The sequence below is a fragment of the Triturus cristatus genome, chromosome 7 (assembly GCF_964204655.1).
Source record: "Triturus cristatus chromosome 7, aTriCri1.1, whole genome shotgun sequence".
NCBI lineage: Eukaryota > Metazoa > Chordata > Amphibia > Caudata > Salamandridae > Triturus > Triturus cristatus.
In genome coordinates, this window is record NC_140590.1 from 164,064,151 (window position 1) to 164,089,308 (window position 25,158).

The 25,158-nt window shown below is 48.0% G+C and overlaps 1 protein-coding gene across 1 annotated transcript; it reads left to right on the forward strand.

Annotated features, from left to right (window-relative positions):
- Nucleotides 1-5,040: 5,040 nt before the first annotated feature.
- UPK1A (uroplakin 1A) lies at nucleotides 5,041-24,665 on the forward strand. The gene is made up of 8 exons (XM_085615939.1): nucleotides 5,041-5,121; nucleotides 9,453-9,530; nucleotides 16,049-16,249; nucleotides 16,588-16,662; nucleotides 19,535-19,639; nucleotides 21,774-21,953; nucleotides 22,143-22,226; nucleotides 24,208-24,665. Exons 2-8 carry the CDS (start codon nucleotides 9,468-9,470, stop codon nucleotides 24,250-24,252), a joined length of 753 nt encoding a protein of 250 aa, XP_085472065.1. The 5' UTR covers nucleotides 5,041-5,121; nucleotides 9,453-9,467; the 3' UTR covers nucleotides 24,253-24,665.
- The last annotated feature ends 493 nt before the right edge of the window (nucleotides 24,666-25,158 follow it).

Sequence of the window (25,158 nt, forward strand, 5' to 3'; positions counted from 1 at the left end):
CATGTCACCGCAGGCAGCGGGTTGGAGCTTGGACATGTAGCTTTGTCGTCACCCACTCAATTTGTAAGGGGAGTGGCCAGGGCCATCGTACTCAGAGCCAAAATGGGTGTGTGACTAGAATTTCAGCGCCCCTGCCCGTGGTTCTGTATTGTGAATGTGCAACTGCATGTGTCTCTATGGCAGTGTGGGTCTCCTTAGTGGGGTGTTGGTTGCCCCTGAAGGGTGATTGACACCTACGTATGTTTCTTGGTTCGCATTCCATGGGTTCAGCCCACACCTGTTGGACCACCTCCTTTTGGCATGCAGGAACATGGCATTGGGGTGCGATGTGTGGGTGGGTGAAGTGTTGTGAGCCCGCTGTGCTTGCGGGTGCTTCCTGCTGTGTGGCCTGTTGCAGGCTGGGTGTTCTCCTCTGAGTAGCTTGGCTGTCCGGGTCCTAGTGGGGGGTTGCGTGGGATATCCATGTGCTGTTGTAGGGCGTCGGTGTCGACAGTGTGGTGGTCCTCTCCGGCATCACTGATGTGTTGTATTCTGTGCTCTGCTGAAGGTGTTGTGTGCCCCTCTGCGATGTGAAGGGGAGGTGCATATTGACTTTGCGTTTACATATATGTTGGCGCATTGTGCAGGTTTGCATGCAGACTGTATGGCAATGTACATTGTGACTGTTTGGGGGGTGCTGGATTCTTCTGCGGGACAGTGTACATTTGGTCTACATGACGGATGTGATGTCGTACGCGTACATTTCCATTTCACAGTTTCAGGCTCCGTCAGATGTAGTAGGCATGTTTCTGTGCATGTGCGGAGCCAGTTGTGTCCTCTGTTCTGCAGTGTCGGCTATGCGCTTTGTTCCTCGTTGTCGTCAATGTGGGTGTGCTGTTTGTGCTATGTGTGTGTGCTGCAGTGTGCCAAGGGGATCGGGCCCATCGACCTGGGTGATTGTGGGTGTGCAGTGTGCTACACCTCGTTGTGCCTGTATGCAATTGTGCCCACTCCTCCATTCTCCCATTCCCTGTTGATGTTGTATCAGGTCCTCTCAAGCTGTGTCCGTACTCCCTACTACTTGAACCGTCTCCACACTGATGACTGTGGCCTGAGTTTCCTTCAGCTCCTCCGGTGGCGCTGGACTGCCACCTCCTGTCGCTGTTGCTACCTTCCTGTTGGCAGCCGGTTTGTGCCTGGTTTAGGTAGTCACGTCATGCCGGCGCCTATTGGCCTCCTGGATTGGCCTCCTGGGCACTCCGACTACAATCCAGGTGGTCTGCTAGTGGGTCAGTTGCTGGTAGTGTTCTGTCACCTCTGTGGTGTTGGTCTAGTTTTCCTGCGGTCTGCACCCCGTCTTCCTCTCCCTCTTCTCCTTGGCCTTCCCCGACCCCGTTGTTCCTTGCTGGTAGTCTGTGGTGGTTGTGGGGTTCGGGTTGGCCCCTGCACTGTGTCAGGGTGCATCCATGTTGCTACGCACTTTGGAATGTTTTTGGTGTATTTTTTCTGTGGTTTTTATAGGGCATAGTTCCGCCAGATGCGTGGGATTTGCAGGCCTGTGGCTGGATTTCGCTACTTTTTGCACTGCGGTTGGCCTCATCGCATTTTTTTTGCGTTCGCATATCGCATTTATGCATCGTGGTGTTGATTTTGATGTGGACATTTGGCACGTTATCTGGTGACTATCGCATGCTACCACCTTGTTGTGAATGCAACGTTGTCACGGGGTTATTTTCCCGCGATAGGCTGAAATATTGAAAGTTGCGTTACGCTACTCTTTCGGTAGTTATCACACGTTCTTGTGAATATACCCCTAATTACTTGCTAAGAATGAGACTAACTACTTGCTAGAATTATCATTAACCCAAGAGGTCTTGACTAAGGGAACCCACAGAGAATGGATTGATTAAGTATTATTTTCCAATCGGTTACTGAAAATTATGGGCTTATTTTGAATTGAAAAGTGTGGAGTTGTTTCACCCCATCAAAATTATTATACAAGCGTTGGCATAGCCAATAGGTCTCGCCTTTGGGACCTTATAAGTGCATAACCAAATACTTATAAGGTCCCAAAAGTGAGACCTATTGGCTATGCCAAGCGGCCGTGCGGCCGTGAAAGTGAAAGTGATTGCGATCACACTCAAACATCAAAGCGGCCGTGTGGCCACTAAAGTGAAAGTAATCGCGGTAAAGCGCGGCGCGCGCGCCCGCACACATGCACTGTAGCTCTAGGCTGGCCTGGTAGCACTTTTTGGAGCCCTCTCAATAAGTCTCGCCAGACCGGCGCATGCGCTGGGTCAGGCGAGACCTAAAAAACAACAGGGGTCCCTATGGCCAGCATTGTGCTGGCTAAAAATATTAGGAGGTTGACTTGTCATTAAATCTGCCTTTTACATATTGTATGTCAGTGTGTTGTGCTTTTGATGTGCCATCCGATGGCTATTCTTGCACAATATCTACATTTGTCAACCTGTATAGTTTCCATTCCATTGGAGTGGAAAGATGTTAAGCATGAACCTCCGAGCGCCCCTTAGACTCACCTGGGCCTGGTTCTTCAACTAGGCAAAGCCCCTCAGACCCGGTTCCAGTGCCTTGAGGATCCCGCATTGCTTCTCTCCAGTCCGCTCTCATTCTCTCGCTCTCATGGCCTCTCTCTCTCTCTGTTGTTGTGCCATCTGCCTTGCTTTGCCCCTTTTTTTGCTCTGTTTTGTGCCATTTCTCTGTTTTGTGACCTTTGCTTCATGCCTCTTTGCCCTGCTTTTTTGCATGACCTACTTAATGGTGGCTGCAGTACAGCTGTGCCTCTTGCATGCTGTCGGCATACCAAAGACATGTGCCTGCCTATGGCTGGACCCTGCCCAGCTCCAGAAACCATGGTCCTCTCCACACACAGCAATACCCTGTTGTGCTCCTCCGCGTTCTCAACCCTGGTCACCTCTTGCTTCACTGTTCCCTCACTGCACCACACAACAAGGAAGAAGCTTTCTCCTGCACACTAATATGATACTTATATGTCAAACCCGATCCTTGAAGTCAGGTCTCAGGCACATAATCATCAAACCTTATGATAAAAGGCATACAAACTGGCAAAGGAACTATTTCCTAGATGTCCAGTCGGAACGTCGACGTAGATCTCCTGATACTCAGACTGCGTCTGTAGAACCTGCTGGACTGAGCGTGAGCGGCGCTGTATCGCAGGCCTGAGGAAGCGGCCTTCCTGGTTTGGCCTGGGCTGCGGCGCAAGACTATGAGAGGTGCTGGCTGGCACCTCATACTAGAGAGACGGTGACCGCATCACAGGCGGTCAGAGATCCTGCGAGGGGCGGGCGCGCCCATTCCTGGAGACCCCCTACCTTCCGACCCTGCTGAAGTGCGGCGTCTCTCGCGGTCGGCTGGCAGAGAAGTAGACAACCTGCCGGCCCTGGAGGCTCGCCGTGTGACAGGCGCCATTGAGGCTGTGGCCGACGGAGGTGAGAGGCAGGGGCCAATATTCAATATGGCCGATGGCCAGGGGGGGTGCAAGGAAGGACACTTAGATCCTCCCCCTATTTCCTGGCAGAGTTGGAGGTTGGGAGATCCGCGTGGGGCCCAGAAACTGACGGCGGAGCCTGCGGGCCCACTCACTAAGCAGCCACACGGACAGGCCACAAGGGGCCATAGATGGTGGCACGATTTCTCACACCCTTCTTCTTCGCTCCCTGGATACCCAGCCCAGCAGGCTTCTACGCTTGGCATTGCGGAGTGGTTTAGTGCCCTTGCAGACAACCAAGTAGCCTTGGAGACGTGCCTGTCCACCATGGCAGAAGGCAATGAGGGGAACAATATGCAACAGAGCAAGATACAGTGATTTGCCCACCCTCCCTCCACCCATACATACAGACAACAGGGCCAAGCCGGGTGAACAATAGCCGGACGGAGAGGCCCAGGAGCCTCGCTTCGGGAGACCATGGTGGCCCTCCAAAGCACTAAGGGCACTTTAGGACAAAAACTGGATTCCGTGGTGGCGGAGATGTCGCTGATGAGGGCAGAGCGTAACAAAGAAAAAGACCGACTGCACGACACAAAACAGACAGTTGCGGACATTGGCGAGGCTACTGCACAGCTCCAAAAACTTGTCACTTCCCTACTTAATGACGATGCCACCATGCAGGCACGTCTGCAGGACATGGAATTAAGATCCAGATTAAATAATATCTGCCTAGTGGGGATTCTGGAGAGAGCAGAAGATCCCTGCACAGACCTCTTTCTTGAAAACGTCATCTCCACTGTGCCACAACCAAGGGGTCTTTCAAAATTCTTCTCATCGGGGTTACTTGATGTTAGGTGGTCCCTGCCAGGAGCCCCTGTACATGGGGGGGGGGGGGGGAGGTCGTGGGTGCCTCTCTGGCCCCCTCTATGAAAGAGGGTCTGTAAACGTTGGGTGGTCTGCCTCTGGTTACTCTTGAAGAGAGGGCTAGTGGGCATTGGGTGGTGCATCAGAGTCCCCTTTCACAGACGTCGCAGTGGATGCTGGGTAGTCGCCCTCCCAGACCCCCTCCATAGAAGGTCAGTGTATGCTGCTGATTTGTATTTATTTTTTTGCATCTTTTATATAGCGCGAACTCGACCCGCGTATTGGAGCGCTGTACATGAGCACCGTATTTACATTACATTTTCAGGCACAGGGAGATTAAGTGATTTGCCCAGAATCACAGGATGTGGACGCGACCTCGAGGCTCGAACCCTGGTTTCCTGCACCAAAGTCGGCAGTTTGAGCCGAGGGACCACATCCTCTCCCCTGATCCATGCTCACATCTGAGCAACGGGCCAGTGGGTGTCGCACGCGGGCTTTGCCCTCCCTCTGAGAGGTGCTAACAGGGTGTGGCCTGTGGTACTGCTCCCCTGAGTGACCCTCCACTCAAGAGTGCTTTTGTATTTCTGGTCGGAGTGGAGGTTGTGCTGCCCTGAAGTGAGTGTTCGTCCGATGCTACGGTATGGGCGTGTCGGGGTATGCCCCGCCCTGGGCGGGGCTTGCCCTCACCTGAATCCAGTGCGGATTTTAACCCCACCCCGGTTGACTTTAAGAGGCTGATGCACGGGGTGGGTTACATTCACAGGGTTGAGAAGACTGCCGAGGAGGACAGGTGCGGCCGAAAGATCTAGGTAAGGAGTCCGTGGAAGTCAGAGCGCAAGGCAGACTGCTGGTGGCAGATTTATCCGACTTTACCATAGAGAGTGGTCAGAGGTTAATAGGCGAACGGGGGGGGGGGGGGGGGCATCACAGGTCGCAATGGAGGGGATCTGTTCGAAACTTCGTTCCCCACCTTAAACCCTTCCCGTACTTTTAGTTACACAGTAGCCGTTCTCGCGCGTTTAATGACGCCCATGTGTTCAAAAGATAAAATATTAGCTTGTCTTGGATTTATTTTCATTTGAAACGTTGTATATTTTAAACGCTGACATCACTAGGTGAGGACAAAAAGTCCATTCGGTTTTATTTGATTCGCTGGCACAGCAGGGGTCTCGCAGAGGGTGGCGGGGCGTGTTTACGAGCCCCTCATCAGAAGGGTTTGTTTTCAGTTCACACTACGGCAGCAGTCGCTCCCTCGTTCCCTGGATGGATCACGTCTCCGTAACAATTCATGTTTGTGTTTCCTGTGACCGGCCGCTCCAATTTGTTGTGTCTCGCTGTAGTTATGTTAGTTTAAGCGCTACGCGTTGCGTACGCCACTTCGGAGCACTGGAACACGCGCCCTTTATTTCCAGTAGGTCAGTGTTGGGTTCCGGCGCCGAATGGCAAGCGTCACCTGCTCCCTTCAGCCGAGTATATAATTGGGGTCCTCACGCAGCCAAAATACTTTCTGCGACCCTCCCAGCAGACACTTTAGGAGTGGAGCTAATATCTCACAGATCAGTTTATTCTTGTAGGCCTCCATGTTCAAAGGGCGTACGGTGCCCCTGAGGGGCTCTACGTGAGAGAATGCCCTCGGTGCTCCGCTGCTGACCTGGTGGTACCTAGCCATGGGCGAGGTGGGCTGTGGCGTTTTTAAGATGGCGAGCCGGGGCGCAGGAGAGCAACGTAGCTCCTTGAAGCGGCGAGGTAGATGTCACTACGAAAGGCCTCATGGGCCGTACTTAACTTAAACCGGGAAATCTACTAATCCCCCGCCTGAAGAACAGACAGCCCATCTCAATTGTCATGATATGCTGCTATCCGGCGCTACGAGGCCATGACGGGTGCGCTATGAACGTACAATAAAGTAGCGCTTTGGGTTCTGTGAAGGTAACTGTCCGCCAGTTGTGCGGCACAGGGGCTGTGCTTTAAGCAGGCTGTGCGTGCTAGTCTCTGCGCGGTATGTCGGGAGTCGTGGATTTCTTACGTCGTTTTGTCACTCTTTGGGGCGCACACCATAGAGTTGGCTCTGTTCTAGGTGTGAAATGGAGTAGCCCTTGTTTGAGGTATTGGGAGGGGGCATTGGCGGCTTTACGCTAAACCCGCAATCGCGCTGTGTGCGGCGTGGTAGCGAAGCTGGACTTGACGCTCCTTGGGGGTCGCCCTTTTATTTTGGATACGGCTAAAATTAAAACGCGAGTAGCCCCGCAGTATCTTTAAGATCTGCTTCAGCGTTACCTGCCCTTCCGCGCTCCGCCAGGCGGTAAAATTATCGCCACTTTAGCGGCAGAAAACTGTCACTAAAGCAGCGATAATGTGCTTGATAATATGCCCGTGAGAATTCCCATACAAGCTCATTTTGACAAGAGAACATGGGCTTCTATGGGAATTCTTAAGGATAATTTTAACGCCGTTTCTTGATAATATGCTCCTAAATTTGTTGTCTCCAAGGTCGGAGGTGTTCCTATGCAGTCGGCCCTTCTATTTCGGATCGATCCTTCCATTTGGGATCGATCGTGTGGCGAGAGGCCCGTGCGTGTTGCCTTTTTAAAGGGTTTAAAGACTTGAGCTTTTCTGACTTTTAATTCTACTCCCTTTCACTCACTACTTTTCCTTCCCTACCAGCTGTGCTGCCGGGAACCCTTTTGGGATAGCTGCCCCTACAAATTCAATCTAATAAGGGGAGAGGGTGTGGTCTCGGTTCGACTCCACTTTGTGTGATTTTGGGTAAATCGCTTGGGGGCATATTATCGCTTTATCGGCAAACTGCCGCCAAAGCGGCGATAATGGGCTTGTTAATATGCTCTAGAGAATTCTCATAGCAGCCCAGGTTAGGCGTCTAACCTGGGTTTCTATTGGAATTCTATAGAGCGTAATATCAAGTCACTTTTTTCGCCCGGTCTTGATATGGCCCATTGTCTCACCGAGCCTACCAAAAACGTACATTTGTGTCCTTGTGTAGGGTAACCAGTGCTCATGTAAAGCGCTCCAATACCTTCGGGTCGAGTTCGCGCTATATAAATCTGCAAACAAAGTGGCGTGAACTTTTTTCCAAGTCGCTTAATTAAATTTCTCCAAACTAATGGTCGTGTTCCATATTTAACGTGGTACCACAAGTCGGCGGGCTGGCACTTTGAGGCTCTGTGTAGGTGACGACTTTTCTTGTAAGTGTAGTCACCCGCGCTTTTGCAATAGTTGTAAGGGATGGCTCCGACGTCCATCGCCTCTAGAGATGGGCACAAGTACTCACCCGTCTGTGTGCAGTGCCTGGCCCCACCTGTAGACTTGTTATAGCCGGTTGGGCACGAGGGGGCATGGTTTGGGGCTGGTGTATACTAGGTGGGCGGGAGAGGCCTAATTATGGCGAGGATGTAGCGTAACGACCAGAACTGCAGACTTGAGAACTGGAGAATCTGGGCCGAGGCACAACATCCTGTGGTTCTGGGCAAATGACCTAGTCTCCGCGTGCCTACAAAACACGAATGCATCCTTGAGTAACGTAACTCGTGTACAGCGCCCAAATATCTTCGAGTCGAGTTGGCAGCTATAGTTAAGAGAACTGCAAAAAGGGGGTAGTGTAGTATTAAATCCCTGGTGTTGTGGTTTCAGCATTGGGCTCGTATTTTTGGGCCACCCGAGCCGGGCCTACTCTGGACTCTTTTGCTGCTGCTCACGCGTGAGGTGATTTACGGCGCCGGGTGGTTGTACGTGAGCGCCACTGCGCAGGCTCGCGGGGCAGGCATCTGGTCCTTCAGGTCTGGGGAGCGGCATTCCTTCCCCGGGCCGCAGTGGGGACATATCTGGGATACTTATCCGGGGACCAGCTGCGATCTCCGTGATGTGGGGTCACGTGACAAGGGAGGGGCGCAGCCCATGGGCCGGGCTGGGGACCCAAAGCAGCCGTGGTAAATTGTCAGGCCAGCCCCATACGGTACAACTGTGCAATATAAAACACATTCCATTCCTTAATAATTGTCTGTTACTGTGGCTATCACAGCATGCTAAAAGAAGTCACAGTGCACCTGGACACGGCAGTCTTTTGTGGGGCTTTCGCGATGATTCATTCCCTCACCCCTCCGTTGCCCCTCTTACATATATTGCGTGTTTATAGCGCCTCTCATTCCAGATTATGTCGGGAGCATTTTACATGCCACACAGGCAACCACATGTGTATATAAAATCTTGAAACCTAGCGGACTAAATGGTGTAGGGGTCACGTCGTAAGTGGTCAGCATCACTAATTGATTTCTACCCAACGAACCCCTTTTTTTTTTTTTTTAGCAACACTTGAATAATGGAGGGGCGGGACTGCATTTCTAACCTAGATTACGATTGTAATTTATGAATTGAGTAGTAACAAAAGGATCTCTGAAAAAGGCAGTCACCCACTGAGCTCGGCGCACAAAATACTGTTCTTTGATCTGCACGGTACATGTTTGCAGCAGGCATCTTAACCCTCTGCGCTACCATAGGAGGCAAACTGACACTAGGCACAACTCCTATCCGTAGGTACATTCATCACCAGTAATCTTGCCCTGAGAACTGTTGGCTACCAGTGCTTTTAAGGCTGCCAGCTATCCAATAAGGAAGTGGCCTCGCCCTTCGAGCCTCGGGGGGGAAACGCTCGATGCCCGGTCCGGAGCCCGGCTCTGCTGGAGGCGGTCTTGCCTTCCAGTAGGGTGGTGGTGGGGCACTGGCCTGTCTCCAGGGGCCCGGGGTTGCTGTTTCCAGTAGGTTGGTGGTGGGGCACTGGCCCGTCTCCAGGGCCTGGGGTTGGTGTTTCCAGTAGGGTGGTGGGGCACTGGCCCGTCTCCGGGGGCCCGGGGTTGGTTTTTCCAGTAGGGTGGTGGGGCACTGGCCCGTCTCCAGGGGTCGGGGTTGGTGTTTCCAGTAGGGTGGTGGCGGGGCACTGGCCCGTCTCCAGGGCCCGAGGTTGGTGTTTCCAGTAGGGCTGTGGTGGGGCACTGGCCCGTCTCCGGGGGCCCGGGGTTGGTGTTTCCAGTAGGGTGGTGGTGGGGCACTAGCCCGTCTCCAGGGGTTGGGGTGGAATAATCCTGCTTCTCGCACTAGCCCCTCACTCGTCTGTCTTCTCTTTCCCTAGGAGCGCTCAGCAGAGATGGCAAATAAGGGATCGCCTGGTCTGGTCGCTTTCCTTGTCTTTGGCAATGTCGTCATCCTGGTAAGAACTGTGCCTGGAAGGGGGTGAGTGGTCGGGCGCGTGTGCTGCTGAATGCCAGGGCTGCCGCACTCTACGCCACTTGTGTAAATCATGTCTATTGGGGTCCCCTTGAAGGTGGTCTTTCTCCTGGTCTGTACAGGAGACGGGGCCTTCGGTGAGCCTTCAAGATGCAGGAGGACTGGGTTGTCAGTTGGGGTCACTTCAGATGCCATTGCCCCTAAAGGCTATTGGAGCTGGTGTGACGTCAGCTATTAGCCTGAACTCTTCAGTGGCGCTGGGGGTTTAATGTGGAAGATGATTACAAAGCAGACAAGAACTACCGGGATGTTGGGCCCAGTGAGGGTGAAATCTAAAAGCCATCCCAGGCATCAAACTCTTTCACTGCGCCCCTCTACACTGCGGCTAGAAACCCTTACGTGCGATTAGCAGTGTTCTACACATTTGCACAGCCTACATGCAACTTGCTCGTCTCTGTATCACAAGGATGCAGAGCCTTTCACGAGCTCCCACTGATGGACAGACGTTGTTACTTGTGTTGTCATTTTCGAAACTTTGTAACACTGGGCATTGTTTGCCCCTCTTTATTACCATTTTGATACCCAAATATTGAACAAAGCCAGAAAGGTTGCCAGTCCACCACATGTCGCTGCATTTTTTGACCTTTGAAGCGATTGAGCTGGTAACAGTTTTGTTTGTTAATCTGCACATTATGCAGTAGACGGATTATGTGGAAATGCTGCATATCTATTGCTACGTGACTATGAATCTGCAGTGATTTTCGCATAATTCTAATGGCCCTGTGCAGTGCTACCATTAACTGGGGCAACACGTACCTTAAATCGAGGCACCGAGTGCTGTGTAGCTGGGTGCTAACAGTAAAGGCCGCCTCCTTTGTGTTTGGGAAGCCCAATAACTGGTCAGGAGCCCTCAGTCCGCAGTATCACGTCTTTGGAAGTTCTCCCAGGTTCGGCCTCTCATCCTGTTGCCTTCTTCACCAAGGGCACTCTGGGTCAATTTGTGGCCATCTAAGCCGTGCGCTTTCGGTTGTGCGCGTAGAAGTTATTTGCACGATCACAAAGTGCACTGAAGCACCGATTCTACTAGTGTTTGGGTGTGACATGGTTGCCCTACTGTAAATTGTCTTATACAAACTATGTACTATTAGCAGGGCCGCTGGAGTTATGCGGCAGGGGGAAGGCCAAATCATGCGGCAGGGTTGAGTGAATTGTGATGTATTGCGGCACATTGTTTTAGTATTACTCCATTTTGTACTTTTTACGCTTGCCCCTGTCCACACTGGTTGCACCTCATTAGTACTAGAACAAGGATCAGTTACCCGTTGCCAAGAGCCTCCCACTATGCGGTGGCAACACGTGCCACTGCAGTTTAGTAACATCTGAACCGTTTGAGTGAGAAACAATTTTGTTAATCTGCATATTTATGCAGCAGATGGATTATGCGGCAATTCTATAGTTATGCTACAAACTCAGCGTGGTTGCACTATCGCATACTTCCATTGGCCCTAGCTATTGGGTATGATCGTCACTTTCCCATTGGCCAAGTCTTAGAAAGCAGGCAATTAAAGCAAGCAGTCTTACTCAGTGTTTACGCTGTGCCTCCAGTGTGCAACTACTTGCACACGAACAACCAACACTTAACGCAGCGTTTTATCGATACTCTCTTTGCCTCAGATCGGTCCCCTTGGGCCATAAGCGCTTTGCAAGGAGACGGTGGCCTTTGAATCCCAGCTTCAAACCGCTGGGATCCAGTCTCTTCAGCTGATCCGTTGGGAGATGCAGTTTAGCAAAGGCTTCACGGCTCCTCCTGGGAGAGCCCTGCACCCCGGACATCTGCCATTCAAGGTAGGAGCATCCTCGGAGCTCGTCCAAATGTTGGACATTCAAAAGCCAAACCAAATGGATTCCTCACTTGGCATGATCCAGTTGTAGCTGGACTGTGGTGCTTGCACAGGCGATAGGAGCCTCCCACTTGGAATGTAGGGGAGACGGTGGCTCTCCAGAAGGCTCGCAGATGCAGGGACGTTTGTCTGCTGGACTCTTAGCCAGCGGTATTGTTGGTGAAATGAAGAAAAACATTTATATAGCGCAATGGCTACCCTGGGGCATCCCAGCGCTACGGACAGACAGAGGAAAGGAATCAGTGGTTGTTAAAGTAAGGTTTTTAAGAGTATGACTGGTAACGGGGTGCTGGGTTTAAGGGGGAACCTGATTTTAAGGGGGAACCTGACTTTACCTGGTGCATGATGGAATCTAAAGCTACTAGAGCTAAGGGAGAGTAGTTCCAATGTGGCTTGAGTTCCGCGTCCTAAACAGTTGGTAGAGTCAGACTGGATAGGAGTGGAGTCAATATTTTGTACTTTCTGGTGGAAGAACTCTGCCAGATTGTTGCACCGGGATAGAGCATCGTCAGAGGCGGGTTGCTTCTGGGGTAGTTTTGAGAAGGTTTTGCCAATCCGATCTCATTGGAGTTGGGAGGATGCCTTTACTTTTTTCCTCGTAGAAGGCTGCTTGAGCGAGTTAGATTTCAAGTTAATACGTTTTTATTGCCTCCCTGTATTTGGCTTTGCTGGGGACTGCATAGGTTTGTCTCCATTTCCTCTCTAACCTTTTGCAGTCGTTGAGCTCCTGTAATTTAGGGGAGTACCGGGGAGACCTCTTTGCTCTGCATTTATTGTGGGTGTGACCTATGGGAAGTACAACGTCTAGGGAACTCAGGATCCAGTAACTACATTTCTTGTTGGCTTGGGTGGGGGTGGGGTCCTTAAGATTGGTGTTTTTGAGGGCTAAGATCAGCATTCTCTGGGAAGCTTGGGACCAGCTCCCAGCATGAGGTTGGATTGGAAGGAAGGGGGTGGTTTGGAATTTCCCAAGTCATGGGAATCAAGAAGTGGCTGGACCAGGGAAGCTGAGATGGTGCCCCCGATGAGAGATCAGGACAGTTGCTAAAGACTGGGTCAAGCAGGTGGCCTTTAATGTGGGTAGGTTTAGATACTAACTGCTTTAGCTGAAGTGTGGAGAGGCTAAAGTTTAGTTCATTAGTGGTGTGATCAGAGGTATTATCTAGATGAATGTTAAGATCTCTCCCAATACAGTGAAGTTGGATGGTGAGCAAGCTAGATTGGCGATGGTTATTGAGTGTTAAGGAATTGACACACGGGACCGCGTGGGCGATAAACTAGTAGCCCAGAGAAGGTGATTGTGGGGCAGAAATCTATGGAAAAGGGAAGACTCTCGCAATCTGAAAGCTGATCTGGAGAGATGTGACCGTTAAAGTGGCCTCTGAAAATGATCTCTAAGCACCCTCTCTTTCTTCCTTGCGGTCCTCATGTTGTATGAGGTAGCCGCCAGGGAGATTTTGAGAAAGGACTGGCTCAGGCTCATTGTTAAGCCACATTTCCGTCAGGAAGAGAACCTCTGGTTCAAGTTCTTCCAATAGTAGGGCGATTTCAGTGGCATGCTTAGGAAACAATGTGCAGTTTAGCAGGAACATCTTTATACTGGCTTGATTTATAGGGGTGTTCCGTGCCTTGACAACCGGCCGAAAGTTAAACCCATAGTGGGGACAGTGTTCATCTGCTACATTCCACAAGTGGAGGCACTTGTCAGATGCCGTTCCTCTTAGGTTAGGTAGGGTGTATGGGCTGCAGGATCTAATGTTGGACTGGGAACAGACTGGTTCTGGCTGCAGACAGGCTTTCCTTGACGCGCTGGCAGTGTGCCCACTGCACAAAGCATGTGGCTAAGTAGTGTGAAGGCTCTGCCCCCTCTGGTCTCCTGCCCGGAAGTGGGTGGGGAATGTTGCCGGATACTCCCTCCACACAATTGGGACAACCTGTGGTGGACTGGGGAGCAATGCGGTTCAGGGAAGGCAAGTGAGTAAAGTGAATGCAGTGTGGTCTGAAATGAAGCCGAATGAACGCTGCTCAATTGAGTACCGCTTTTTGGCGTGAACATGAACTAAGTTGGGTTTCTTTCTGATCTCTTCATGTTTGGAGCCAGAACCACAGCACTCTACTAATTTTATTACACTGTATCCTCTATGCCCCGTCTGGAGTGGTCGTAGGCTGATTGCTGTCGGGAGGTCCCAATCAATCTGATGGCCTGTGCTTAGTGTGACCTCAGTTCGCAGACCTCTTTGACGACCTTCACATCTGTGGCGGACGCAGAGTTGAGGTTCTGCTTAGCTTGAGTTTCCACCTGCTGGTTTTCTCATGAGTCCTGGCTACACATGACCCATTGTTCCCACTGAAGGGCGAGCCATGTGAGCAGTTCTTTTGTTGCTCCTCAATCATGGGCGAGCCATGTGTACTGCTACAGCATGGACCAGGTACCTTTTTTAGGTCTCGCCTAGGCAGCACGCATGCGCTGCTCTAGGAGATAACATTTAGAAATTGGTCAGCTCTTTTCAAGCACTTGTTCCTGTGCTGGCATCCACCTTGTAGGAGCGAGCAGCGGCGCACATGGCCACGCTAATTGAAAACAGACCACACACCACTGCTTGCTCCCGCAAGGTGGATGCCAGCACGAGTGCTTGAAAAGAGCTGTTTGCATTTGTCTGCTTCCGTTTTGCTCAACTTTATTGGATTCCTACAGAAGAATCTCCATTTAAAAAGGTGCTACGGGGCCAATCGTTGCTCTTTTGGCTGACACGCAAGTGTTAAAGCCAGACCCTTGTACGAGGCACGCCATCGGGTGAAATTATTCTTAGACGTGGTTGCATCAGGCGCTTGCCTATCTCACGCAACAGCGCACCAACTACTAGTAGGTCCAATAGCAAAGTGTGGTCAGTCAGCTCCTGATTGGCAGGACACACTAGGGCTCATGCAAGGGTTTCAAGCCGGGGTAGTCGGGTTAGTGCTTTAGGGGAACATCCTTGCACTTCCACTTTTTCGCCTCTAAATAGGCTGTTTTCCCACATCTGACACAGCTGTTGTGTAAAACGCTCATGTGGAATGTCTTTGTGGCATGTTTATCCTTGCATAACATGTAGTCTCATTCGCGATAACTAGAAGTTCTCCACATAGCCGACAACGCTGCTGTGCTACTCGCCCATGTCATGCACCCTCTGTACAGCATATCATTGTTACAGCACTGCACAGTATTCACCTGTACATAAGAGCACTCCTGAATATAAATAGGTCTCCCCATACCCTTCTCTCAGGCCGTCTGAGGCCCATGTTCACTTATCCACACTATTCAGTTACTGTCACCCCCTCCAACCAGTTGCCTTTTTTATGATCTCGTCTATCACTAGGAATTTGTGCAACAGATGAAGTGGGTTTCTTGCAGCATCGTGTTCAATTTGGAAATCCTGGTATGCCCCTTGGTGTAAGGGAACGCGACCAGAGTGTTCCTATCTGAGGTCACAGTGCGGACTCTAGTTTCTCCACTGGCTAGGCTATCTCCCAATTAACAGTCAAGGCATAAATGGACAGAGGAGGGCAGGTGTGAAGATGGCGGGTGTGCAAGGGTAGCAGTGGCGCACATGCAGCTAATATTGGAAGACCCCACAAGGCCAAGCTGCACCTGTGGCGCTGGCTTTGGGAAGAAGGAACCATGGTAATACGAGGATAATACCTTGGTTATGGGAAATCTGTAAAAGGGAAAGCTGCAAAATAAAACTAGCATTGGCATAGCCAATAGGTCTCGCCTTTAGAACCTTATAAGTATTTAGTTGTGCAGTACAATACCCTTGGTGCAACAAATGTTGCATGGCTAAACACTTAGAAGGTCCCAAAGGCGAGACCTATTGGCTATGCCAGTGCGTGTTGGAACATGCAAATGTTAATGACTTTAAACCTAGATTCAGTCTGATACCTGTATAGATGCGGTCCTATTGGTATTTAGGTCTTTGAAATTGGCCAACCAGCTGGTCTGTAACCTATTTTTTTTTTTTTACACAGTTGAATTCTGTGTCCTTTCAGATGTGGTAACTGATGATTGACTGGTGTTTTGCAACCTGCTGGTTGAAACCTACATGATGTCCTACTTGTAACCAATTTTTAAAGCCCTAACTTGCCACTGACAGATCAGATATGTGATGAAAGATGAGCAGGACTTCCATGCTCGTGGGTTAAGCAAGTAGCCTTAGTTGGCTGCCATCTTGTATTGCCCTGATCCAGCACTTTGTCACTAAAGTTTAATAACTTTAGGGGGGGGAAGCAGTTTATGTTAGTACAACATGCTCCATTTAGACATTAATGCATCAGATATAATTAACTATTTCTCGAGTCAGTTATAGGTATAAAAAAACGAATGACCATTGCTGTCCTCCACTATCTTTGCGAGAAACCATATTTTTTGGGGAAGGCCGGTCTGTGAAATGACTAAATATTTCTAGGTGATTAACTATTGTCCTGTGAAAGCACTGCTTGCAAACCTCCAGCCCTGCTATCAAAGAGTGCTGTTTCTCTTCACATGAGACTTCAGGCCTTGGTGTGGGGTGTGTATTCAGCAGGAGTTGATGGTAACATTGTATCCCTTGTACTTTATTTACAGATGAGTGGATTGGCGCTGTTTGCCGAAACCATCTGGGCCACGTCTGACCCATACAAGGTGTACCCAATATTGGGCGTGACTGGGAAGGATGACGTCTTTGCCGGAGGATGGATTGCTATATTCTGTGGCTTTTCGTTCTTCTTGCTGGGCATCTATGGCGTCATCGCAACATTACGCGGCAATCGCTCCATGGTCATGGCTGTAAGTATGCAGACGTGGGTTGTCATTGCACCCTTCAATGGGTCCGGGGAGGACCATGCTTGCCCTGTTTACTGTTTCCAACTCCAAGTTCATCTGTGATCTGTCGTGTACACGCCTATCTGCCTCTAATCAGGTGTTGGCGGCTATCTTATGACACTTGTATCTCTCATTCCTAGATGAGGATTCTTTTTTACATTCCCATAGATTTTAGGCTGCTCAATTGGTATTACTATAGGGAAGCCTAGGATAGATGTACCAAGAGCTCACAAAGTACTCCATGTGCCATTCTAGTTGTAAATGTATCTTTTTGTCTGCTTACCTACCTCCTTTGTCCACAGTATTTGGTCCTGATGCTGATCGTCTACATATTTGAGACTGCCTCCTGCATCACATCCTTCACTCACAGAGACTACGTAAGTGCATATCCCCTACCATTGTGGGCAATTCAAATTACTGTCTTAGCGCACCATGGGTATTGGGGATGAGGGTGGTACAGACAGATGACTTTTGAAACTCCTGTCCCCTCCCCTCTATGTGAAGCATGGAATACTTCAAGGCATCATAAAGGTGACTCCGCTACCAGCTGCAGATTCATTGGCCCGTGGAATTGAGTAATTGTGGAGACCAAATGGGTTGAGCTTTGGTTAAAGCGTTCTTGATGACAGTGGCCAAACCTCCATTAATGCCCCTTGCCAGATTTTATTGCAAATTAATATAAAGAGGACAAATCTATATCTACCACTTAATTCAACACTGGTGAATAATAAATTACTTGTTGCTACTCCTACCATTGGCAAACGTATTCACTAGTCCAAGCTGGAGGCCCTAAACGCAGTGTAGCTTTCATACCTAGCCAATGGAAAAGTGAGTAGTTGGTCACCAACTACAGGGCTGCATGTGAAGTCTGGTGATGCTGGAAGTCGGTGGTTCTTAACCAGTTGTCAGGGGTCTGCGTGGGAAATTAAGTTTATTTTAAAGAGTATGGAAGCAACGGTGGAATTTTTAAAACTTTCTGTAAATATGAAGGAATTTGCAGTTGGGGGCTACAAATTAGGCTGGTATCCTCTGATTAGTGGACAAACCGATTCTAGTATGGACAATGAGTGGCCTATATTGGATTTACAAAAGCCCCATCCTGATCAATATTTTTGTGATTAAAGAATCTCCAAAAGGAAATCTAGCACACTGGACCTCTTTAGATACTTTATTCGAAAACCGCATTTGACTAACAAACCCGTTCCCGCCTCACTGGCCTGTGTCAATATCGGCGTCTTTGTTGTCAGCCATCTCTAGTTTAAAAAAAAAAAAAAATTGTGAAATCATTCTTCAGAAAGTGGGAGAATACGTTGTTCCAGGGAAGAGGGTTTCAAAACCGATCACTAAACTATTGAACTGTAATACAACTTTTGTGGTATACGGTTTAGTATGCCCGTGACAATCACTTTGTGGGAAGCGCGGTTAAACAGAGGACACTGGAAGATACTCTACTGGTAACCAATAGAGATGCAACTTGTACAGTAGCACAGCACTTTGCCTTAAAACATTAGTGCTAGTCAGTTGCGCCTTTTTTGCATTGATAAAGTCCCTGTAATGGAAAGGGGAGCAGATGGAGAACTCTCAGGAAGTAAGAATCTAAATCCATAAGAGTTATGGACACTCATATTAAAACAGAACTGAGAGCAAGTATCGCCAGCAATAGGATTTACTTTATCAGGGATTTTTTTTTTTCCTGCTGCATAGTGCGATAGAAATATGATCGCTCAATTTTTTTTTATTTTTTAAAATAGGGCTCCTGTTTTGTGTATAAAAGTGGAACAATATAAAAATGTAGTATGGTTCACTTTTAGGGGTTTTAGGGGCTGCTTTTAATTATAGGAATATATAGAATAAAAAAATATATTGGACACTATGGCACATTAATTTTCCAATATAGTTCTTTCTAAATCTTTGTGCAAATAAATTTAGAGGGAATTTTGTAAGATTAGAACAAATTGCTAAAGCATAAATACGGCCGTTAATATAAGTTGGTGATATGAGGATTTAGGAATGGAATTAGTGCAAAAAGACAATAGTAAGATCTAAGTTAGTAATAGATTCTTACTAAGCCCCTTTGTTTGACACACGGGTATAGCGAAGTAAAATAAATTTTTACAGCTGCATGTGTACATTTTATAAAATTCCATTCAGGATTTAATTCAGATATCGTTTATTAGCACGCAGTCACTTTAAAATGTTTCTGCTATAAGGTATGGCACTTCACTTAAGCCCATTTGGGGCTTAATGAAATGATTATGAATACCCAAGGTCAGGGAATGAATGTACAAACTCTTCACATTTAATGTAACAATACATAAATGGGATGGTTTCATAAATTTGTCTATTTTTAATTGATAGAATAGTAATGAGAACATTAGTGTCGTCACTGTTAAAGTATGTTGAAACATAATGTGAGAGTACATGAAGGAAAACATATTTGTGAAATGGCCGCGCCAGTTGCACATTAAATGCAGGTCTGTCATTCATTGTTCAATGCCTTCTTTCAGAAGTAAATTGTTAGGAATGATTGTTAAAAGGATGGCTGACCACAAAGACACTGAGGCCGAAATGTGTTTGTTAGTTGGTGGTTTTCGAATTAAGTATCTGAAGAGCTCCTGGGTGCCCTAGGTTCCCCTATGGAGGTTGTTAATTTGAACGTGGACTTGCCTCTGAGAGTAGTGACCCCTGGCGCAATTCAGAGCGCTGGGGTTGGGCCAAGAAGGAAATGTGTTCCCACGCTTAGGTCAGGGCCCCCGGCTTCCGTTGCCAAACTAGTCTCCGCCTTTACCAAAGCTGTGCTCTGTTCCCAGTGGGGGAACAGCCGTCCAGCAACCCATCAGATTTGGGTACATTGCTCTTACTCCGCTGCGGGGCCCAAGTACTCCCGAATACTTTTGGCACACGCTAACCAAGATCTTGATGGGGTTGTATTTGCCTCAATATACAGAGGAAATTGGCATGAAGAATTGCAAGATGCTTGGACACTCCTGCACTGGCCAGGTTTCTCCTAGCCCTGCAACAGAGGAAAGCACCGACTTTGTAATGACTCAATGAGGGTCCCTGTAGTCCAATAACCCAGTGGGGGTCACTGGGCTCCATGAATAAGTTTGGGCCCATAGAAGCCAAAAGGTTTAAGCGGCTGGGTTGCATCTTCACTGCCAACCGGAGGTCTGCCCTACTCTAAAGCTGTGCTAATAGCTTTCAGTGCTTCTATGGTCTTGACACGCTTTCTGCTTCTTTCTCCAATAGATGATCAACTCCAATGTGATATTGAAGCAAATGTTGCGCTTTTACTCTACTGAAAGTGCACAGGGCCAACAGCTGACCAGACTCTGGAACGGAATCATGCTGGATGTAAGTAGACTAGAACTGGGATGGTGCCATTCAAGAGACCTGTTTGGCCTGTCTTTTTTTAAAATTTATTTTTATTCCTGTTCTGCACTACTTTGCATGCCACCTTCCCTTCATTTAAAAAAAAAAATGCTAATCTAAATTTCTAGGACTGATGCAGCATCTCTCCCTAATAGTTTCCCACTTGTTGAATTGCTTGCTTCTCCCTTCCTAGAATCTCATTCATAGTTATGGAAATTATGAGGCCCGTGGTGTATGTGGTATCAACTCCTTTCTGTCGTGAGCACATCGTATCCATGTCTTATTCTTTGGTTTCTCTCCTTCTTAGATGTAACGCTAGTCTATAATGGTAGATCCTAGAATTCCCCAAAACGGCCCCTGCACACTTTGTACAAATGTTGTGCTGTCTAGGCGCTTGCCTCAGGTTAGGATATGCCAGTGTTCGGATCCTCCTGCACTCTTCAGTTGCCCCAAAGCCCTACTTGTTGTTTTAGTGTTCCAGTGGGTTAAGGGCTTGGGTGGCATATGCTGCTAGAGCAGTGAATGCACTTTGCCAATTCAATGCATTTACTACACTCTAATGGGCTATGAGGGTGCGATCCAACCAGTCGCTTGTGAACTAACCGTGACTCCCTCAGAGTAGCTCACAGCCTTGAGTTTATTTTTAAATAAGCAGGTCACGTTTGCCTTTTTAAAGTAATGATGCTGTTTATTTTACATTATCAGGCTGCAGATGGCAGGGCCTTATAACGAGCATTGTTTGGTTAGACTTATGACCCAGGCTGGGACACAGATGCAGAACTGAAACACAGGTCTTTAACTCAAGTCCTTGTGGACTCCATATTGGAGCATGGGAACAAAATGATGATTCTGAATGCTTTTAAAAGGGAGAGTTAAAATGAAGTCACCTCAATGGTTAACTTGACTCTAAATTTAATTTTCTCCTAATTCAGAGTGCATATACAAATGGCAGGCCTTTTGCTTCTAGTGGCCAGTAGACCCTGCCATGCGTCGAATTGGAAGTCATTTTCAAAATGGGAGAAATTTAAAGTGCAGAAAATTTCCACATGTTGAATATTTTTCCTGCTTCAAATTTCTCCCATTTAAAAATTCTGTTCAATTTGTACATTGAAAGGTGCCACCTATGGTAAGTCCTGTGCCGCAAGTACAATTGACACAGGCTCTCAGCCACTTATACACCTACCCCATTCATATGCACACTTCAAACAACTTCAAAGACCATGCTCTCTCTCACAAAGTATGAATACAATGGGGTAACCTGGTGTCCCTCAGAACCTGGGTGTATATATAGGAAGCTACAGTGGTTCGGGGGGGGGGGGGGGGGGGGGACCACTTTACATAAGATTAAACAAATGATACATTGTACAGAAGTGCAGAACGTTGCATGTAGATAGCACACAAACGCTAGCTAGTGGACGTTTGCTAAATATATAATTTGCAATTTTTAAAGGTATTTACAAAAAGTGGCTCTCGTGAATAAATTTACAGCTGACATGTAATCTAGTGACCTAAGGTGCTCAGTGACGGTGTAGTGCATATCATATGTACAACAAGTATTTTGTTCCAACCAAATTATCAGACTCTAGACTTTAGCCTCAAAGTCAAGGGATTTGGGTGTGGGGGTGTCTGGTAACAATGCGAGTTGCTTATCCTTCAGTAGCTCGCAATGCTTTTCACCGATTAGAAGTAGCTCACTGCAGCATAGTACATCGGCTTATTTGAACCATTGTCCTGGCTAGTTCCTGTCTAGCCCTAGTCAATATTCCTTTTGCCAACTGACTCCTACAAAATCTTGATTGGTGTCTTAACCACTTTTCCTGAACTTCATTTGTTTTTGTGCACTGAGTTTTCTAGACCAGCCAAGTATTTGTTTTGCATCCTAAGCCTATCAGTATGATCTACTCATTGGTGGTCTGAGATCCACAGGACCGTGGAATGCTGTGTTTAGTGGCGATTGGTGCACCCAAGGTTCTGTACAAATGTATGTACTATTGACTTCTTGCCATGGTGTGCATAGCAAGAACACCATTGCACCGTTTCCCCGGATATCACTTTCTAGGTCTCGGGGGCATTCTTCAAACATGGTGGTCCTTAAACATGTTTTCTTTCTTTACAGAAAGATTGCTGTGGATTCAATGGCCCAGTGGACTGGATTGCCTACACTTCCTCATTCCGTACTACATACAATGAGTCTTTTGCACCCTGGCCCTACATGTGCTGCAAGAGAGATGGCAACTTCGCAGTAATTAACACAGAGGGCTGTCGTGTTGGCTATGCGGACTACATCAACTCCAAGGTAATGCATAACGGTCTGGATGAATTCCACTTCATTGATGAAGAGGTGGGGGTTTGAGAGCAATGCAGATGGGTCTGTTGTGCAGGTGTAAGAGCAAAAGGTTTGAATGAGAAGCAGTTCAGAATAGAAGCACGTATGGGTGCAGTTGATGGCTTCTAATGACCTGTGTTTTCTTCTCTTGCTCACCAGGGCTGCTCGGATTACATTGTTCATGCTATAAACAGCTACACTTGGGGCATCTCCTGGTTTGGATTTGCAATCCTCATGTGGACGGTAAGGATGTCACTTATTCCTATCTCCGATGGTCCCATTTGACACTAGGAAGCCTACTTTAAATCTTAAGGAGTTTAAGAGCTGAATGGTCGAGTCTTGAGGCTATAGTCTAGAATGCGAAATGCCTCCGAATAGAGGTGTGAAGTAAGTTGGTTCATTGTGGATGCCAGATTGGCTAATGTCATATGGAAACCGCAGTAATGTGCATTGACATCATGGCTTCCTGTCTGGTACCTTGTTCTTTCCTCTTGTTTGATAACTGATCTGTCACGACCACTGCCAAGTAGGCCTGCTCTTGCCTACATGTTGCCACCTGTTCATGCTATACCAGGATGCTACGGAGATCAAGCTTTGCTCTCAAACGTAATGCTGGCCAGGTTTGGCTGAAAGCTCGATTGCTAGCGAGGAGACCAATCCTTCAAATTGTAATTTTGGAGTGGAGTATAGCCAAGTAATTGGTGTTATTATTCTTGTGGCTCAACTTTGCGGAACCTCCAAACAGTAATGGATTCTGCATATCCACTTCCCTGCACACATCCCGATCCTCCAAGGATCTTTTATTATATTCACTTTACCGTATCGGTGATTGTTCAGACCTGCCCTTTATTTGTATGGACGTCACAGGTTTCACGGCAGATCTTCAAAAAGTGTTGAAATAAAAAATGATGGACTTAAAATGATTACCAGTAAATAAGACCATTATGTCTGCATTAAGCTTTTAATTCTGCTGTGCTAGGAACATTTTGAGACCAGGTGCCAGCCCATGGAGGCTTTTTAAATTTTTATTTTTTTTAACAAAAGCAAACTACCGTTTCCAACTCGCCTTCACACTCCTCTGTCCTGGTTGTGACCTGTTACATTGATTATCTCCCACCTCCCACCATATGTCCCATATGTTTTGAGGGAATCTGGGAATGGCGATGACTCGTCAGGTAGCCAAGGAAATCTGATCGGATTTGATGACTCATGCAAGGGACTCCGATTTTTAAACTAAGTGTAGCTCCCACCCAGAGTGTGGCCCTTGACAATACAAGCTTGTTCTATGTGCCTTAGTTTGAGTAGAGGCAAATGCAACACGCTTTATGACTTGAGTTACTTGACTGACTAGGCAAGCTGTCCAGCAAGGCTTAGGTTAGTCAGTTCCCTGACCAGAGCTGGGGTCAATCTTGGAAGGCTTGTTGTAGTTTTGTTAGTTGAAGACACAGCACTTTTATTTGCTCCAGTATTGAAGTGCGTTAAGGTGCTTCTAAACATCCTACCCACCAGGAAGCATGCTCGTACCTTACTGGCAAAGGCTGGGCATGGTGTAAACTTGGGTTAACATAGACCCACCCCAGCTCCTTCCTGGCTGCTGTTCCTCCCATGTGGTTGAGACTTTGTAAGTTCTGAGTAATTGCCTTCCCTGGAAGATGCGCCTGTGCAAACAGTCTTATGCCATTTTCCAAGGTGTCTCTAGGTGCAACTTGCTGTCAATAAACCCAGACTTTATGTTGGCTGGGTGAGGAATTTGGACTTTATTATTAGAAGCATTGAACTGAGTCATTCGTCCAGTTTTATTGCAGCAGGTGCTGAATACTTGCAGTGTGTGTCCTGAGTCTTTACCACTTTATACTGTTTTTGTGTGCAGAGTGCCTTCTAAGGGAAAAGACCTGTGATGCCGGTTTGGGTGGTATGGTGTGGGTGTAGCAGGGTATCTAAATGCATGGAGCAGATTAGCTTGGTTTAGGGGAAGTTAGGAGTGCAGCCGTATGCGGATCTGCAGAGCCTCCCCCCCCCCCCCCTAGAGTATGGGGCACAGTTTCAGATTTTGCTTTTATTCTTCTTTACAAGCCAGCTTAGTTGGGCCATCCCTTCTACTCACCTAAACTTGTTTGTAATTGTAACTTGTATGCAATGATTAGCGTGTGATCATTGTACCACACTAATTGCATTGGCCACGCCGATTTTAATCTTCATGAACCTCAACCTCTTCTCTTTTCAGCTCCTGGTGATGCTTGTCGAGATGTTGTACTACACCAAGCTCTGAGAAGGCCACTGGATGAGCTCCTCCACAAATGTCACCAATCGAACAGTCAAATGATTTCGTGACCTGCTCGGTCTGGGGTTTTGGGCGTGATGGTGACCTCTTGAAAGCCCTGCTTTCAACTTTGTGGCTGAACTGCCCAACTGGACTAGGACTACTTGCCGCCACTGCTGCCCCAGCCAAAACCTGTACATTTATCCTTGTATTTTAATGGCTGCCTCTGGAAGTGGCTGGTAGTTCGTTTTAATTTGCTGCCATGGACTTTCGTGGAGGTCCCGGGCCGAGAGCTGAGCAGCTCTGTGACGCCGGGAAGGAGTACCTTGGGTAGGTGCTCGTGTGGCAGCAGAATATGTACACATTTGTTTGTATCTAAACTTTGTATATTCATGTTTCACTAAATAAACTTTTTTCTTTAACTTTCCAAGTTCAATCTATGGATCAAGATTAGGGCTTTTCATGCAGGAGTGTTGGGTTGTTTCAGTTCTACATGGTGATCAACAACTATTGCAGCATTTGACTTTGCAATACGCCACAGGCTAGGCCTCGTTTACTGACCTATTTAGCAATATTGCTGGTTACCCCTTTTCCTTCTCGGATCTCCATGATAGACTTGAAGGTTGCATGCCACCAAGGTTGGTGTTGGCAAGTTGTTATGGCGGTATATTTTATTTAAATTTTACTGCCTTTCTGGGATCCCAAAGCAATCCCATAGTAAGTGCAACAAGCCTAACCACTACATGCGGGGGGGGGGGGGGGGGGGGGGGGGGGCTTTGAGAGGCTATTTCTCCCCACTCCAAGAAAATTTGGAACAAAATGGTACATTCTACAACACACCACATTGTATAGTGAATTGTAGTCCTTCTTAAATGACCTTACTGTGCCCCAGGATAAGACCATCTTTATTAGGGC

Coding starts and splice junctions, on each gene's coding strand:
- UPK1A (XM_085615939.1), top strand. CDS start 9,468: ATGGCAAATAAGGGATCGCCTGGTCTGGTCGCTTTCCTTGTCTTTGGC. Junction 9,531..16,048: donor TTGGCAATGTCGTCATCCTG/GTAAGAACTGTG, acceptor CTTTATTTACAG/ATGAGTGGATTGGCGCTGTT. Junction 16,250..16,587: donor ATCGCTCCATGGTCATGGCT/GTAAGTATGCAG, acceptor CTTTGTCCACAG/TATTTGGTCCTGATGCTGAT.